At 54.5% G+C, this 17,566-nt stretch overlaps 2 protein-coding genes across 3 annotated transcripts in view; both read right to left on the bottom strand.

The window, feature by feature from the left end:
* Nucleotides 1–3,368, bottom strand: part of IL11RA (interleukin 11 receptor subunit alpha) — a 97,185-nt gene extending 93,817 nt beyond the window's left edge. The window contains 1 exon segment of the mRNA XM_077346598.1: nt 3,300–3,368. Coding sequence (XP_077202713.1) covers nt 3,300–3,353 — 54 coding nt within the window. The 5' untranslated portion in view covers nt 3,354–3,368.
* Nucleotides 3,369–14,304: 10,936 nt separating this feature from the next.
* The window catches only part of CNTFR (ciliary neurotrophic factor receptor), a 278,409-nt gene continuing 275,147 nt past the window's right edge, over nt 14,305–17,566 (bottom strand). For both annotated transcript variants that reach the window (XM_077346597.1, XM_077346596.1), the window contains exons 9-10: nt 15,768–15,912; nt 14,305–15,295 (exon numbers count right to left, since the gene is read on the bottom strand). In XM_077346597.1, the coding sequence (XP_077202712.1) occupies nt 15,295; nt 15,768–15,912 (146 nt within the window). In that variant the 3' untranslated portion in view covers nt 14,305–15,294. The remainder of the gene's footprint in view (nt 15,296–15,767; nt 15,913–17,566) is intronic.

Raw genomic sequence — 17,566 nt, 5'->3', positions numbered from 1 at the left:
CAAGTAATCGGATAAACCCCCCAACTCTTCTTCTACAAAATGGTTAACAAACTTAGACTGTGGTCTATAGGGACCCATGCAGCTTTCTGCAACTAGTGCCCTGTTATGTAATTTCTGTCCCACTTCATGTGCCGAGTGACCACTTCTGCGGTTCTTTGCTACTCATTTACTCTCCTTATATCATAGAATCCTAGAGTGGGAAGGGGCCATACAGGCCATCTAGTCCAACCCCCTGCTCAACGCAGGATCAGCCCAGAGCATCCTAAAGCATCCAAGAAAAGTGTGCATCCAACCTTTGCTTGAAGACTGCCAGTGAGGGGGAGCTCACCACCTCCTTAGGCAGCCTATTCCAACGCTGAACTAGAATCATAGAATCATAGAGTTGGAAGGGGCCATACAGGCCATCTAGTCCAACCCCCTGCTCAATGCAGGATCAGCCCTAAGCATCCTAAAGCATCCAAGAAAAGTGTGTATCCAGCCTTTGCTTGAAGACTGCCAGTGAGGGGGAGCTCACCACCTCCTTAGGCAGCCTATTCCACTGCTGAACTACTACCAAATTGACCTCCAGATGTTTAGAATCATAGAATCATAGAGTTGGAAGGGGCCATACAGGCCATCTAGTCCAACCCCCTGCTCAACGCAGGATTAGCCCTAAGCATCCTAAAGCAATGTTTGCAGATTGCTCCCTTTATTATCTGCTCCATTATCTTCCCCACAACAGAGGTCAGACTCACTGGTCTGTAGTTTCCCGGGTCATCCTTCCTCCCTTTTTCGAAGATCGGAATAACGTTTGCTCTCTTCCAGTCCTCGGGGACATCTCCAGTCCTTAAAGAGGTCTGTACTCATAGGATCCCTGTTTCATTGTCTGAGGAAGAGTGCCTGCACATGAAGGCTCACACATTGAATACATCTGTGTTGGTCTTAAAGACACCTGATTGGTTTGATTCCCCACTTCCACCTGCAGCCAGCTGGGTGACCTTGAATGAGTCACAGTCCTGTTAGAACTGTTCTCACAAAGCAGTTCTCTCAGAGCTTTACCCCGCCTTTCTAACAGGGTGTCTGTTGTAGGAAGAAGAAGGGAAGGAGATTGTAAGTCACTTTGAGGCTCCTTTGGGTGGTGAAAAGTGGGGTATAAAAGCTAACTTTTCTTCCTGTAAAACTAATTAGAGTCTGTGCTTTGACCAGCCACTTGCTAGAAGCAGAGGCCTACCACAGGCAATCAATTGCACTGGATATCCTTCAGGTCTAATATTATGGGATAGGGGCATCAGAACAAAGATACCAACAGTTTTCTTCCACAGCCAGAGAGAGAGACCACTGAGTGGTGTGAAGAGAAGGAAATACCTTTCCTGACGCTTGGGACTCTTGCAGCTAAGTAGCCTGATAAAGGTCCCATGTGGATTGAAGAAAAGCCTAGAATAACTAATGAAGGGACTTGGGGGAGAGCTCTGCCCTCCACCCTCTGCCTGTGGACTTGCCAGGGGCATCTGGCCGGCTGCTTCTGGGAGCAGGGTGCTTGGCCCAATTCCGCTTGCATCCGGTTCTCCCACATCCTGATGTTCACACTCCAAAGGCAGCTAACCTCATCCCTCCTGCATGCTGCTGTTTCCACATCTGGGGCAATCATGGTCGTGGCTAAGGTTTCTTGGAACCCAAAGCTGTGGCCTCTCTTCCCACTCCCTCATGTTTACGGTTGCTGTGGGCAGGACCACGTGGGTGCCAGGCCGTGTGTTGTGGAGGCCGACAGCCCCAGGGAGCGGCTTCCTCTCCTGGCCTCAGGGAGGACATGGGACTCTTCATCGGCATTCTTGTTTTTGCTGTCAAATCACAGCTGACACATGAGGGTTTCAAGGCAAGGGACATCCAGAGGTGCTTTGCCACAGTCTGCCTGTGTGGGACAGGCAGCACTATGAAATAAGGTCCCAAATGCCGAAATAACAGCAACAGCAAGTGAAGGGTTAAGGATCTTCGCTAGGCAGAGTGCCAGAGGGGAAGACTGCTCTGAGCATTCTTATGGGCCAGCAACAGCGAAGAAGGAGCTGATATTCTAGCTATATGTTGGAGAGAGATTCATTCCGATTTGGATGCTGGTTCAGAGGGCAGTCTGACAGATCCTTAGCTGACTATGCACTCCGAGGAGAAACGCTGGAGAATAGAACTTCTACTGACAGCTAATCCACACAGTGTCTGGACAACCGGGACAGATATTTGGCCGTGGGAATTTGGGCAGTGAGGCTATATTCCCAATTCAGGCTAAATTGGAAGAAGGATTCTTCTGAGGAGAGAGGGATAATTCCTGTTTAGTTAAATAAGGCTCCTATGTGAGAAAGTGCTTCAGACTCCTCAGTAGTCAGGGGAGTTCATCTGAGAAGAGAGAAAGTGGTGTGACTGGCCAACAGTCCCCACCCTCTGGAAGTCAGGGGAGTTCTGTGGAACTCAAAATTTTTTTAAAAAGGAAAACATGTATTTTTAGACACAGTAATGGAAGCTCTGCTTAAACAAAAACTTTGAAAGCAAAGCCTTCAAACTATTTTAAAGACAGTAACTAAGAACTTCTAACGGAATAATATCTGATTTATATGGAAAAGCTTGATTCCTCATTCCAACTACCCCGTTCCTCTTTACAAAATAAAACCATTTGTTTGTTACTGAAGATGCCCGAGTACCACTTCTGGCAAAGGTTCCAGGACAGAGGGCTCTCCCAGCTTCCCCAGGGCCGAGTAAAGTTGTGGCATCACTTAACGTCTTCTTGATGCTCAGCAGGAACCTACTTTGACACCTTCTGCTTTAACCATCACCAGTAGCCATTTGAAGGTTTCATTATACTCTGCTGGGCATGTCATCTGCGTCTCTCAAATCGTTCCTTCCACCAGTTTTCACTTTGCCTTCATCTAGATCTAACCCAGCTTTCCTTATGTGGATTGAAAAGGTAGGAAGATGAACACACATCCTTGTTTGCCACCTGGAAACCCTCCTGCTTCTCCCCCCCCCCCCTGTCCTCGCAGGGGCCTCTTGTCTGTAGTATCCGCTGCGCATCAAAACAATCAGATGCTGTGGCAGACCCATCTCCTTCCCAGCCAAGGGTCAGAGGTCATCCTCCAGGACCCTCACCGAGTCGGGGCCTTCATCAACTCCCCAGCCAGATTTCCCAGGGGGTTCTCAGGGTGGGCTTTGCTCGCAGGAAACCAGATCTTTTAAAACAAACTACGTAAGGCTTATTGGCTGACTCTCTCTCATGCACTACAAGCCTCACCAGGAGAATAAGAAAGCCACCCTTCTTTATCAAAAGCAACTCCTACCTGTGTTAAGGAAGGTCGAGAGTCACAGAGGGGGAAGCATGTTCCTTGCAGCATGGAGGCAGTGTGACAATAGCACGACCCTTGCTAATCTAGAGCTCTTTGCCCTCTGGGAGCCGGCGGCGTCTGGCATCAAATCAAGACGACTTCTCCGGAACCTTCTGGCACAAGCGAGCTCCCTCCCCTCCCCTCCCCGGAGCACACCCAGGTTCTCATGATGCTCCCAATTAACTCCGTCCGCTGCCTGGCCCAAAGATCGCTGACACCTGCGGCCTCGGCCGGCCCCTGTGCGGTTCTCCTGGACCCTGGGAAGGAGGCGAGGGGGCGGGAGCCTCCCGCGATCCACAAAGCCAAGAGCTGGGCTGTAATCTAGGAAACCTTAAGGTTTATCTGGAGCCCCCCCCCCTCCCCCAAGGCCCTTCAGACACCCTTTCTGGTATTGCGCACCACCAGGGCAAAAAGCCAGGCATTTGGGGTTCGTTTTCTTTAAAGCTGCACCGCCTGCAGCCTCCGTGTAGTGGAGCGTAATTCCGAATCCCTAAAGCGGAATCGGAGCAAATAAAAAATTTCCCTCCGAGGTTGGAGAGCGATGCTTGTGCTGCCCTCTGCTGGCCATCTCTCGCAGGTGCAAGCAGGGCTGGAATGGGGGTGGGAGATTTGACTTCACTGAAATTATTTGGGGGGGGTGGTCAAAGTTCAATGACTAAGGCACATGCAGCCGTAGATTTTCTGGAAGGTGGGCACTTGGTGTGATAAGGCGAAACGCAGGGCTCCCTAGGAGGGGGCAAGAGGCCTCCTAATCTGCAAAACTGCTAATCTCCAGGTGAGGCCTGGAGATCTCCCGGGATTGCAAGGGGCCTCCAGGTGTCAGAGGACAGTTCCTGCAAGGGAAAAGGCTGCTTTGGAGGTGGCCATATGACATTCTGCCCCACTGAGGTCCCTTCCTGCTGCCCTCCCCAGGTGTGACCCCTCAAGTCTCAAGGAATTCTCCAGTCAGAGCTGGCAACCTCATCTGCCAGCCTCATCATTTCAGAATCAATCCACAACTTCCACTGCAACTTCACTCTAAAGCAAAGAGAACTTGAAATCAGCTGGAGTGTGTGTGTGTATGTGCATGTGCGTGCGTGCGTGTGGGGGGCAGGGGGGCTGGCATGGCTGGCATACGGGGGGGATCTGGCACCAAGCAGCCCCTCTTCTGGGGGGAGAGCCCGCAGGCTTTTGTGGATCCCCCGATCCCAGGGGCACCCTGGAGAAGGGCACTCCCCTCGAACAAGCCCTTCAGGCAGGAGGGCAGGGCTTAAATTCCCGGAGGCTGGGGGGGTTGTTTCCCCACAAGCTGGAAGAGGCGGCACATTCCACAGCCTGGGAGAACAAGCAGCAAAGGCACACGGCTGATGCCAACTTGCCCAGTTGCCCGGCAGGCACATGGTACCGGCATGGGCATGTCAGACAAGTGAAGCCAGCAAAAGGCCACCTGCCTGCTTTGCCCCCCGCCCGGGAAAGGCATCTCCCTCCTGCAGAGTGGAGGAGGGGCTTCGGTGCCCAAGCCACTTTGGCCCGTGCCAGACCCCCAAGCCTCACTTCCTTGCAAGAAATGGAGAGCCAAACAATGTGTGAGTGGGGGGAGATGGGGGGCAGGGCAAAGCGAGACTAAGGTCTCTGCGGGACAGGCCTGCTGGGACAGATCCTCCTCCTGGATGCTTGAGGCTGATCCTGCACTGAGCAGGGGGTGGAACTAGATGGCCTGCATGGCCCCTTCCCACTCTAGGATTCTGTGCATCTAGTTCAGCAGGGGAAGGGGCTGCCTAAGGAGGTGGGGAGCTCCCCCTCACTGGCCATCTTTAAGCAGCGGCTGGACAGATCCTCCTCCTGGATGCTGGAGGCTGATCCTGCCTTGAGCAGGGGGTGGGACTAGATGGCCTGCATGGCCCCTTCCCACTCTAGGATTCTAGGATTCAATGTATGGTCCCCCCTGGGGAAAGTATTTGTTTTCCAGTGTGCATGGATGACAGACATTCCTTGTTGTGTTTTATGCTTTACATTTTAAGAGTGTCACAAAAGAACGGCAACACAGAGGCGACAGACAGGCAACTGTCTGTGTCTAAGCCGGTGCCTGTGTATTGCTCAATTTTAGTTGAAATAAAATATTCATATTTTGATGGGCATTCGCATCACATCTTTTATACTGGAAAAGAGCAGTGAAAAAAGCCGCCTTGAGATTGTGAACCTTCGGGACAATGCCTAGGAAATAACAAGATTATAGCCATCTGACGGAGGGGCGGCAGGTGACAGTGGATGAGTGATAGGGCTGTGAGTGTCCTGCACAGTGCAGGGGGTTGGACTAGATGACCCAGGAGGTCCCTTCCCACTCTATGATTCTATGATTAGACTAGTCTGGGCTGAGGGATGCAGGGAGCCTTCCCAATCAACTGGTTCTGTCCCCCTTCCCTGTGCAAAGTGCCAAATGAGCCCTGAGGATTTTCAGTCCGGCCTCTCTGTGCCAGTCTACATCATGGAAACTTGGCTGGCGCCTAAAAGGCAGGGCTGTGCTTTGCTGCCCAAGCGGTTGGTATGCAGCCTCTCCACATTGTTAAGTTTCCCCCAATGCATCCCCAGAATGCAGAGCGACTCTGCTTGATTTGGGAACAAGCATTCTGACTTCTGATTAATGCTGATTAGAGAGTCCACTCACAACCAAAGTGCAATGAATTCTTTGGTGATTCATGTGATCCACTAATGTGCACCATGGAATAACTCTCTGTCATGTGCCCCCTGCCCCAGTCATCTTTTCAATAAAAATACCCAAACTCCTCCGCTCTTCCTTACAGGGGGAATGTTTTCGAATTCCTTGAGCCTTTAGGCTGCAGCTTTTCCTAGCCCCATAATATCACTGTCAAGATGCAGCAGTGATCACTGTGTACCATATTCCGGATGCCTCTGCACTGACTGATGAGTGAAAACAAGGTTGCACTTCCTTGGAATTGTTGTTCATGGAGTAGTTTCGGTGCAGGCACACATGGTGGGGGGAAGGAGCAGACCTGCCATAGGAGAAGCCTTTACAGCTACAAGCCTCCAGGGGCGCTATGTTCCAAAGTAAAAAACTTTTCCCACCTATGGACCATGTGCTTCCACACAGCAGCCACAACCCTGAGTGCCTCTAGTGCTGTTGAAGCCAGAGCACACAGTGGGACAGGAGGGAGGGTATGCATATCTGCACAGAAGATACTCCATGAACAATAATCGTTTTAGGTAAGTGCAACTTTGTTTTCATCCTCGATTTTCTATGGGAAATTCTAGCAAGGTACTCACCAAGCTTTAGGATGCTTTGGGCTGATCCTGCGTTGAGCAGGGGGTTGGACTAGATGGCCTGTATGGCCCCTTCCCACTCTAGGATTCTGTGATTCTAAGCAGTGGGGCATGCTCTCCTCAGTGAACAAAGGACTGCCCTGTCCACTCAATCTTCTGCCTTGCCCGCAGATCACACGTCTGCTGAAGACCAAGAGGCAGCCTGGCAGATTTCTATCAATGCACTCCATTAAGGAAAGCTGCCAAAGAAGCTATAAATATAGTAGACTGGGCATGAATCTTTCGTTATCACAGTATCCTTGCTAAGGTACAGCACCCCATAATGGTGGAAACAATCCAACGGCACACTTATTTCAGAAGAAGCTCTCTTTGCTTTCTTAAAATGACAAAACTTATAATTTGTGCTCTGTCCCCATGGAACTCCAGGATTCTTTTAAGGTATAATAAAATAGCCCTTCTGACATTGAAGGGGTGCAGCAATTGTTCCCTTTCAGAGCTTGGTGTGGGAAAAAAGACGGGCAAAATAAAGTCCTGAAATTAGTGGAAATTGCTTTAGGTCGAAACTTAAGGCTGAGTCAGAGAATTACCGTCTCTGGAAAAATGTTCAAAGGCAAAGGGTCCACCTGAAAAGCTGCTAATTCACTTATCCACTTTTCTACTGGAATGGCTACCAGGAATCAGACCTTGAACATACGGGGTACCTCAATGGCTTCTGCACCAAATGGGTCAAGACAAGAGAAAGAGACCACCGAGGAATCAACGGCTCCTGAGATGGGCAAAGATTACAGACTCTGAAGAAATATTCTGGATAAATAAATGGCGCGGGGAAAGTGACCCCCTCATGCACTCCCTTGTGGTACCACAATATGGCAGCCAAGTGGATCTTGAGAGAACAAAAAGCCTTATTCCTCAAGTGCATATTCAAATATGACTTAGAATCATAGAGTTGGAAGGGACCTCATGAGTCATCTAGTCCAACCCCCGGCACTATGCAGGACCCTCACATCCCAATCTGTGCCTGGAGAGACCTCCTTATAATTCCATCAAAGGTAAAAATGTCTCCACCCATACGGACAAGATCTCCTTGTAGAGGGTTTACATGAATGCCAGAGTATGTCATTAGCCTCCGGATTAGAAGACACCGATCTTAACCACTACCCCAAACTGGCTAGGGAGTCTCCGCCCCCCCTCCCTCAAGAGCAAAATCTTCCAGCCTTCATGTCCTTTTTCACCCAAAGGGATTGACCTCTGGAACTCCCCAGAGATGAATCCTGGCCGCAGGTCTGTGCTCTTTATGGACCATTTGTGCAAAGCTTTTCCTCCCGGGCTTAGTCTGTTGGGAATACGGATTACTCGAAGGTAAAGCGGCCTGTGCTCTATTCGGCGGGCGGGGGGGGGGCAAGAACCCCTCCCTCTCTACTGCATCCAACCTGGCCCTACAGACTGTACTCTCTGCGACGGGACTGTGTGTGCTTTCCCCCAATCCTCACAAGATTTGGTAGTTTTCCAAAAGTGGCGAGTGGCATCTCAATACTTTGTCTGCCCTCACAGCCAGTCATCCGAGTAGGGGAATCAACGACAGCCCTGCATGCAGAAATGACCAACCCTTCAGATATCCTGGGCACCGTGGCCAGGCCCACGTGTGGGGCCGTGGACTGGGACACCTGCTTCCCACCAGAAAGGGGACGGATAGAGATGTGAAAGTAAGCCGCTTTCTGTTTGGTAATTATAAGCCAGCAGTGTGAACTTTAACGCCTGTCAGATTGAAGAAATGGGAACCATGCAAAACTTGGAAAGACAGAGCAAACATTCATATTTCTGAGATCCAAGCCAGGCTGCACCCCCCGTATCCCTTTCATCAACTGGGACATCTGTGAGAAGGAAGGGCTGGGTGTACTTCTCATGTCTATCCACGAGAGGGCACCAAAGCCCCGCAGGAAAGCTGAAAGAAGACCTTTTTCACGGGAAACGCAGCGAGGTTGTCGGAATTATTTCGCCAAAGGTGGCCACGAAGCTCATAGAAGCAGACTCAGAGTCACTCAGTATGGGGTTCCGACAGCTGTCGCCATCTCCAGGCCTGCTTCACGCGGCCCTTTCTCCTTGAGATGGGCCTGGCTCCCAGAGACAAAACCCACTCCTTCTCCCTGGGAGGGTCACTCGGAGTAAGACCCCCCCGCCAGAATCTCAGCCCAAAGTTCCTCGGGGGAAATCCAACTCCAGCCTCTCCCCTGCTTGCAAATTTCCCCTCTGAAGCCGGAACTGGAAGACTCATCTTAGGGACTAAGTCAAGCCCAGACAGGGTCACCTTGGGAGGAGCTGAGGAGGGAGCGACTCACCTGGGGTCCAGGAGGCGGCAGTCAGGTTGCAGACGGGGCTCTCGCTCAACGCCCTGTTCTTCCATATAGAATCACAGTTGGAAGGGGCCATCGAGGTCATCTAGGCCAACCCTCAGCCCAAAACATCCCTGACAAGTGTCCATCCAGCTGCTGCTTGGAGATGGTCAGTGAAGGGGCCTCATTGCCTCTCCAGGAAGCCCATCCCACAGCTGAACCATACTTCCTGTGAACATTTTCCCTCCTAGTATCCAATTCGCACCTGTCCACCTGGGATTTCAAGCCATTATTGAGAGGGCTCCTCTCCTCTGCTGCTCCCTGCTCCCCTCCAAGAGACAGCCCTTTCAAATCTTCCCAGAGAGCAACCCCCCCCCCCGGTTCCTTGTCCTTCTCTCCTTGCAGGACATCTTGGTTCCCACACAGAAAACAGACATGATGGAGAGAAGTTTAGGCTGGACCCCTGAGCATGCCCAGTCTTCGGTACCATGCAAACCCACACCTTTGGTCAGCCCAACAAGAGGTCTGCTTGCTAGCATTGCCACCTCTGCCACCTGGGGATCTGGAGGGGCATTTCCTGCAGAATCTCTGCTTGCCCTCTGTGGGAACTGATCTCTGCAGCCTGAGGTCACCTGTAATTCCCAGAAGGCCAGACCCCACCTGGGGGTTGGTGACCCTGCTGCTTCCTGATTAGGGAGTCTTATGCAGAATCATTTTCAAAAGAGGGGTATCCCCCCCTCCCAGCAGGCTACTAAGAAAACCCACACACAGAGTACCCCCGAATGCCATTTTCCTCCCCCCAAATGCCTCCCCCCACCCTGGAATGGTGAGCAGGTTTGCAAATAAGCTCCCCCCAGCAGAGGAACCCAGCAGAGGCTCCCTCCAGCAGCAGAGAAGGTCAGTCAAGTCCAGAGTTTGCTCTAGAATCCTCTAGAATGGGCTCCACTCCCCCCTCCCCAGCGGAACCGCAAGGCTCTGCAGGGCTGGGCAGCCAGGGCCCCAGGCCAGCCCCACTGGTGGCCCGCCAGGGTCTTCTGTGCAGGAAAATGGGCGGATTGCCTGGCGCCCTGGAGAGGACCCCCCCCCATCCCCACTAACAAGGCAGCCAGTGCCGGCCAGTGATAGAAGGCCTCTCGGCAGCTGGAGGTCACCTAACAGCCAGAGATGGAGGGGATGCAGCCCCCCCCCTTGCAGAAGCCAGAGATTAGAAGGGTGATTGACCAGCCTTTGCTCGGAAGACGGATGAGCCCCGAAGGCAGGAAATTGCACAGAACAGCGTTCCTTGTGGGTGTCAAGGACTCTGGCAGGCAGGCAGGCAGGCAGGGGACTTGAATTGTGGGCTGCTGCACCTTTCCTCCCGGGGCACCGGCTGTCCATGAGTCCTCTTTCGGTGGCCTTTGGGTCCCAGCCAGGGACAGGGTGGGGTGGGGGTTGGCATGGGGCCCAGCACAGACACAAGACCTCCTGCACTCAGAGGGCCTCCTTCCCAGCCCAGCCTGCAAGGTGAGCTTTGCTTTTTTTATGCAGTTGCTTATTGAAAACATTTATTAGCCACCTTTCCTCCTGAGCCAGCTTGGTGCCATGGTTAACAGCAGCGGCCTATAAGCTGGAGAACCAGTTTTGATTCCTCACGCCTCTTCCACATGCCGCCAGCTGGATAACCTTGGGCCACTCAAAGTTCTCTTAGGGCTGCTTTTACGGAGCAGTTCTCCCCGAGTTCTCTCAGCCCCGCCCACCTCACAGGGTGTCTGACACGGGGAGAGGAAAGGTGTTTGTCAGTCGCATTGAGACTCCTTCAGGTAGGGAAAAGCAGGGTAAAAAAACAGCTCCTCTTCTTCAGCTCAACTTAACAATATAGATAATACAAAATAAAATATGTAAAATACAAAATGTATCTTAAACCAATTTAAAAAAATGTAGAGCTCTGCACTTATCCATGTTGAATATCATCTTGTTCTCATTTGCCCATTCTATATCTTCTGGAGTGTTTTCTACCCCTCCCAATTTGCCATCTGCAAATTTAATGAGGAGACCCTTTCATCCAGATCATTGGTAAAAATAGTGAAAAGTACCAGACCCAGAACCAGGACCTGTGACCCCCTCACTGCTCCCTCCCTCCCCACTGATGAAATCATAGAATCATAGAGTTGGAAGGGGCTATAGAAGCCATCTAGTCCAACCCCCTGCTCAACGCAGGATCAACCCTAAGCATCCTAAAGCAGCCCTAAGAGAAATACCCTAAGAAATACTCCTGACAGCCACTCTTTAGGGGCAGTTTTCTAGCTGGTGCCCCACCCACCCAACCCTCCAAAAATCCAGTCTGCAGTCCTCCAGTTGACCCATCAGGGCATCCTGGGGAACCTGGCCAAAAGCCTGACAGAAATCCAGGTAAGCAATGTCCACTGAGTTTCCACGATCCAATAAGCCCATCGCTCAGTCTAAGAAAGAAACCATGTTGGTCTGGCAGGACCTGTTGGGAGACCAATCCGTGTTGACTTCCCCGGATCAACAGATTACCCTTCAGATGCTTGCAGATCACCCCCTTTAACATCTGCTCCGTTATCTCCCCTGCAATTGAGGTCAGACCTGCTGGCTTGAAGGATGCTGGGTCATCTAGCCTCCCCTTTTAAAGATTGGGATAACATTCGGTCTCCTCCAGTCTTCTGGCACCTTTCCAGTCTTCCGAGAGGACTGGATGACGGAAGCAAACACCGCAAGCTTTCCCGTCCTGCGGGGGTATTCTGAAGGGTGTCCTCTTCTCCCCCCCCTTTGAAAGCGGCTTGAGATGCAGACAGGAGCCAGGGCTGCCTTTCTTCACCTGGCTGGGCACGAAGCTGCGGTCAGAGGCCAGAACGGAGCAGGCCAGCATTTCTCCCGATAAATGGCCCGTGTCTCCCATCCGTCAACAAGGCCTGGGGTCACCTTTCCCCCAGAGGGCCATCCACGCTGCTCAGCGGCCTGGGACTGACCGGCTGCCACTCACGGCTAGGGCCTGGCTCCAGTTCTGGAGCAGCACACTCCAGGGTCACAAAGGGCTGCCCCCCTGCCCCCCACGGGGCTCTCCTGCGGAGCCTGCCGGGGCCGTGGGCCTGTGTCTGCCTCCCGCTGCCCCCGCCGGGACCGGCTGCCCAGATGCCGCAGCGGAGAGGCCTGAGTGCCAGGGTGCCTGGAGGCCCGGCCATCGGCAGGAGCCATGCGCCTCCCCCCCCCCCCCAGAGCTGCCAGCGGTTATGAATCACCCGGGCTTTCAAGGCCGGGAGTCTATAATTAGTGCATAATTAATTACCAGATGTTTCCAGCCCTAATGAAACATTAATAAACGATGAAGCTGTGCCGCCTGGCAAATGGGGCATTTAGAAGGCAGCCCGAGAGAAGACGGCTAATTGTCCAAGTCCTGGAGGCAATCTCTGACCCACGGGGGTCGGGGGGGGGGTTGGGGGGCTCTCCTGCCCAAGGGGGGGCCGGGCAAGGCTTTCAGAGGGGGACTGCAGGGGGACCTGGCAAAGGGGAGATCCTTTTCAAAGGAAACCTGAGGAGGACCTCTTGGGTGGACCACTGCCACACATGATGGCTAGGACGGCCCTTGAACGCGATCCAGGATGCAGACCCCCTGGCCATGCTGGCTCCTGGACGGGGTGGCATCCCATGGGTGGCTTTCGCTAAGAGTTCGCGCCTGGATCAGGGCCTCTGAGTTTTTGGGAAGGGGGTGCGGGGGAGCTCCTTCTGGGGCCTTTCACTTGTTGGGCTGGGCCAGGTTCAAATGCCCACCTGTGCTACCGAAACTGGATGGGTGACCCCAGGCCAGTCCCACACACTCAGCCTAGCCTACCTCCCAGGGTCGTTGTGGGGAGAGGAGCACAAGGAGAAGACAACAAAGTTGCCAGCTGCGTTGTGTCCCCACTGAGGAGAATAGTGGGGGATAAATAAATGGAGGAGAATGTGGAAGATGTATGTGTGTGTGTGTGTGTGTGTGTGTGTGTGTATGTAAATAGGCTCTTTAAAGCACGTAAGGTTTCTAATGGCACAGAATTCCTCAATTTGAAGGACTGCTGGTTCCGTCTTCTGGATATAAAATAATGGCGGTGTTCAGACCAAAGGTCCCTCCTGCCTCCTGCCCCCCCCCCGGGAGGGGGGGGAGTGTCTCGCTGCACAGCTCCAAGAGTCGTGTTCTGCACCTGCTGCCAGCCCTGCGAGGGGGGCCGGCTGCCTGGGGCTCTGGGGCCTGGCGAAGGCCAGCTGGGCTCTGCAGGGGTGGGCCAGGGGAGAATTGGGCTGTTTCCTGTCCCGATCCCAAGAGCAGATCCCGTCCTCAGCCACAAGGGCTCAGAGCCTCAGGAAAAGGGGATCAGGCAACACAATTAGGGCTCCCCGCGGGGATTTTTATGGCGCCATTAAAATCTGAGTGCTGCTCTGTGGGAGGGGAAGCCCCGTTGGAGGGCCTGCAAAGTGCTTTCCTGCACACAGGAATCCTCTCGCCTCGCAGCCATTGCAGGGGCCGGTGAGCTGCGGAGCGGAGAAAGCAGGGGCCGGGGGGACTTGGGGGTCGAGCCCCAAAAGGACTTTGGGGACATGCTGGAAGAGGCTGGCACTGCAGAGGTGCCAGCTCTCCTTGGGCTCACCATAAACACAGATCTTGACGAGGCCAGCGCTTGTATCCCTGGCAGGATGCCAGGCAGTGACTCTTCCGGCAGGAGGGTCTGCCCCACAGCTCCGGCATCTGTGAACAGACCCAGGGCCTTGGCAGCACCCGCATGGGGAGGGCTGTGGCTCCGTGGCAGAGCCATTGCCTGGCATGCAGAGAGTCCCCGGTTCAACCCCCAGCAGCTTCGTGCCTCCCTCCCTCCCTCCCTCCCTCCCGTATCCCGGGCGGACGTCCTTCCTGGCCTTGGAAAGCAGGCCTGACAGGCAGACGAGGGGAGCAGGCGGCAAAAAGGCTGCTGGTAGATCTCTGCGTGCCAGGTGGCTGCCAAATGCAACCGCGCATGCCAGTCTCTGCCTCCCCGCCGCCGCCACGGCACAAGGCTCCTCACGGTGAGGTGGCACTGAAGCTGTGGCAGCCATCTTGTGGCTGGCTCCGCCTCCCGGGGCAGCCATTTTGTGGCTGCATCCACTCTGCTGTGTGAAAATTCCAAAGGGGCCTGCAGGACCGAGAAGGTTGGGGGTCCCTGCTGTACCCGGCGACGGCTGCCCTTCATCAGTCCAGGGACGGCTAAATTCTAAACACCCGAAGACTTTGGGGGGAAGCCCCCCCTGCCCCCCTCCCAGCTCCCATGCTAGGAAACGTCGGTCCCATGAGATGTCCCACGTGTGGCCATGCGCAGGTCTTTCATGAGGTGCATGGGTGTGGGTTTTTTTTGTAAATTTTTATATACACCTATAAAAAGTTCAAATACAGCATATAGTCATTTGGACTCACAGGATGGGTGATATTAAATACTGCACTTTGAACCAGAGAGATGAGAAGAAGTGCTGGGTGGGGTGGGGGGAAGGGGGGGGGAGAGGCGGGGCCTTACAAAATGGGAGGGGGCGGGAGGGAGGGGGGAGGAGGCGTGGAAGGGGCGGGGCCTTTCAGTGGGAATGGTCCCCATAAGTACACATCCCACCCCCCATTAATAAGACCAATACACAAACCGGGGGGGGGGGGGGAGTGGGGGTCTCTTCGTATAAAGGGAAGGGGTGCAGTTCGCAAACGGAGGGGACGTCATCCAGCCCCCTCCCGGGGAGGCAGCGGGCTCCGGATCGTGGGCGATGCCAAAAGGGTCTCTTTTTAAAAAGCCCCTCCCCCAGCTCTTGCTGCACAAGTCCTGGGGTCTCCAGTTCGGAGGGGGGGGGTGCGGGAGGTCCCTCGGATGCCTCCTGCTCGCTTTTCCTTGCATGGCCTGGCGAGGACTCAGCAAGTCCTGTGGGGGGGGTGGGGGCAAGGGGGCGCCCCTCCCCCCAGTCGCAGGTTCATGACCTCCCCCCCCCCCCAGCCATTTCGTTTCCACGCACTTCCTTATCCAGGAGTTGGCAGCCAAGCGCTGTGGGTCTGGAGCTGGTTCCAGGGCGCATCTTTGGCGTGGAGGTTTAGCTGTATGATCCGAACCCAGGGCCAGGCTGGCTGGGGCTCCTCTCTGCCCCCTCCCCCCCTCCCCCCCTCCCTCCCCACCAGTCCAGCCTTCCTGCTTGCAGAAGGATCTCTTCGGAAGTCCCACCTCTCAAAGGCAGGGGAGGGGCGTGTCTGGGGAGGGCTGAGCCGGGGTCTCCGTGTCTCAGAGGCCGGGTCCTTCAAGGGGGCAGGGGACGCGTCCTCCAGACCATGTGCAAACAGAAGCAAAGACCGATGTTCCGGGCGACCTTCTCCGCAGGGCTTCAAGGCAGGGTCTGCAGGCGGACGAGAGAGGCAGAAGCAGGGAGAGGCTGGGCTTGCTGGCCGCATGCAGAGCGGACTTTCCCACATGGCTGAGCCTTCCCCACGCCTGCCGGTTGGGGGCTACAAGCCGGGAAGTGCTTGTCTTTGAGCAGGTACCACTGCATGCTCCTGAGTAAGCACGTAAGGGGGTGGGCTGCGGATCGGGCAGTCTCGGGCAGGCCGGCCAGTGGTCTCCCCCACTGCTGATGGTTAGGAGCAAGTTTTATAAATTAACTAATCCATTAATTTGTCAATTAATTAATTAAATTAGACTTATATACTGCCGCTCCCAACAAGCGGTTGGCGGTTCACAATAAAACATCAATCTAAACCGGGGGTAGTCAAGCTGCAGCCCTCCAGAAGTCCGTGGATGTCCATGCCATCAAATGGTGGCTTCTCCCCCTCCCACCGCCCCCCTTGAGACCCCGGGCCCAGGATACTCACTACATAAAGTGAATGCCGAATGCCACCAGCACAGGGCTGACCACCCAGGACAGGGCCGTGGCCCCACAGTTGGCTTGCCTGTCCGACTCGGCGGCCTTGGCGGTGGCGCGGACCACGAAGGCCGAGGTGCTGCTGGTCGTGGTCTCTGTGAGGAAGGAAAGAGAAAGGCAGAGGGTCAGAAGGGCCCCAACGGAGGGAGGGAGGGAGGCTGGGCGGGCGGGCGGGCGGGGGAAGCAGCCAGCAAAAGCCCCAAAGGGGCAGGCCAGGCTGGGCCTCTGCATCTTGCAGCTCTGGCTTTGGACCCGGCTGCCTTTCTGCCGGGGGCCAGCCACGAGGGCCTCTGGAGCCGAGATCTGACCCTTGGATCAACCCAGCCCCCGCTTGGCCAGCCCCATGGCTGCCAGTAGCCTGCCAGCCGGTCAGTCCCACTTCTGTCCCTGGGCGGATGTTAAAGGGGTCTGTCTGTGATCCGAGGCTGTCAGCACAGATTGGTCTCCCGCTGCTCCGGCCAGGCCAGCCTCCTCTCTTGCTCTGGGGAAGGGCTGAGGTGACTCCGGGGGGGGGGGGGGGGGTTCATGTCGCTCCCTGGGGACTCCCCACCAAGGGAGAGATGGAGGACGGAGGACGGGCCTCGAGGACAGAGAGGTGCTCAGGGGACGGCCTGGAGGGGGCAACGGCATTGCATCTGACTGGAAGGAGGGTCTGGGGGGGGGGTCCGGTTCTGTGCCTGGTTCTTTCCAGTATTTTCATAAATGGTCTAGACTAGAGGAGGACGTGAAAGGATTAATGGGCAGGACTAGCCATTAACATTAGTCAATACTAAACTGGGAGGGGTCACAAACACAGCCGAAGACAGGATGATCTTGATAGGCTCGAGAAGTGGGCTAAACCAAATACAATGAAGTTCAATAGGGACAAGTGTAAAGTTCTGCATTTAGGGAGGAAAAACCAAATACACCAATATAGGATGGGGGAGATTGTCTTGGCAGTAGCAAGTGTGAAAAGGATCTAGGAGTCTTAGTAGACCATACATTGAGCATGAGTCAGCAGTGTGACTCAGTGGCTAAAAAGGCAAATGGGATTTTGGGCTGTATCAAACGGAGTATCGTGTCCAGATCATGGGAGGTGATGGTACCGCTTTACTCTGCTCTGGTTTGGCCTCACTTGGAGTCCTGTGTTCAGTTTTGGGCACCCCAGTTGAAGAGGGATGTAGACAAACTGGAGCATCTCCAGAGGAGGGCAACAAAGATGGTGAGGAGTTTGGAGACCAAGACACATGAAGAAAGGTTGGGGGAGCTTGGTCTGTTTAGCCTGGAGAGGAGGCGACTGAGAGCCACCTTTGGATACTTCGGGGGCTGCAGCAGCTAGGAGTGTTCCAGGCCTCTCTGGCCACGTGGGAAGGCTCCTTGGTTGGATCCTGAGCCCACCTGGGCTGCTGAAGCCTCCAGAAGCCCACAGGAGCCTTGTACTTTAGGTCAATGGGCAGCAGAGGGCAGCATTGGACCGCAAAACATGCTGCTGCGAGAGGCCATTGGCCAGAGAGTGTCTTTGCTTCCGAGGAGAATGTTGATCTGTGGAGTTTCCTGCTGCCAGCTCTGGACGGGGAGCTTCCCAGTGATCTGGGGGGGGGGGGGGTGTACAGGAGGGTGTGTTTGGGGAGCTTGGCAGGGCACGAGGCCTCCTTCCAAGGCAGCCCTTTCCTCCAGGGGAATTGGCCTCTGCATCTGGAAACACTGGCCGTCTTCAAGCAAAGGCTGGATACACACTTTTCTTGGATGCTCTGGGCTGATCCTGCGTTG

Source organism: Paroedura picta, chromosome 7, assembly GCF_049243985.1.
Source record: "Paroedura picta isolate Pp20150507F chromosome 7, Ppicta_v3.0, whole genome shotgun sequence".
Taxonomy (NCBI): domain Eukaryota; kingdom Metazoa; phylum Chordata; class Lepidosauria; order Squamata; family Gekkonidae; genus Paroedura; species Paroedura picta.
This window is presented reverse-complemented; position numbering and strand designations above follow the sequence as displayed.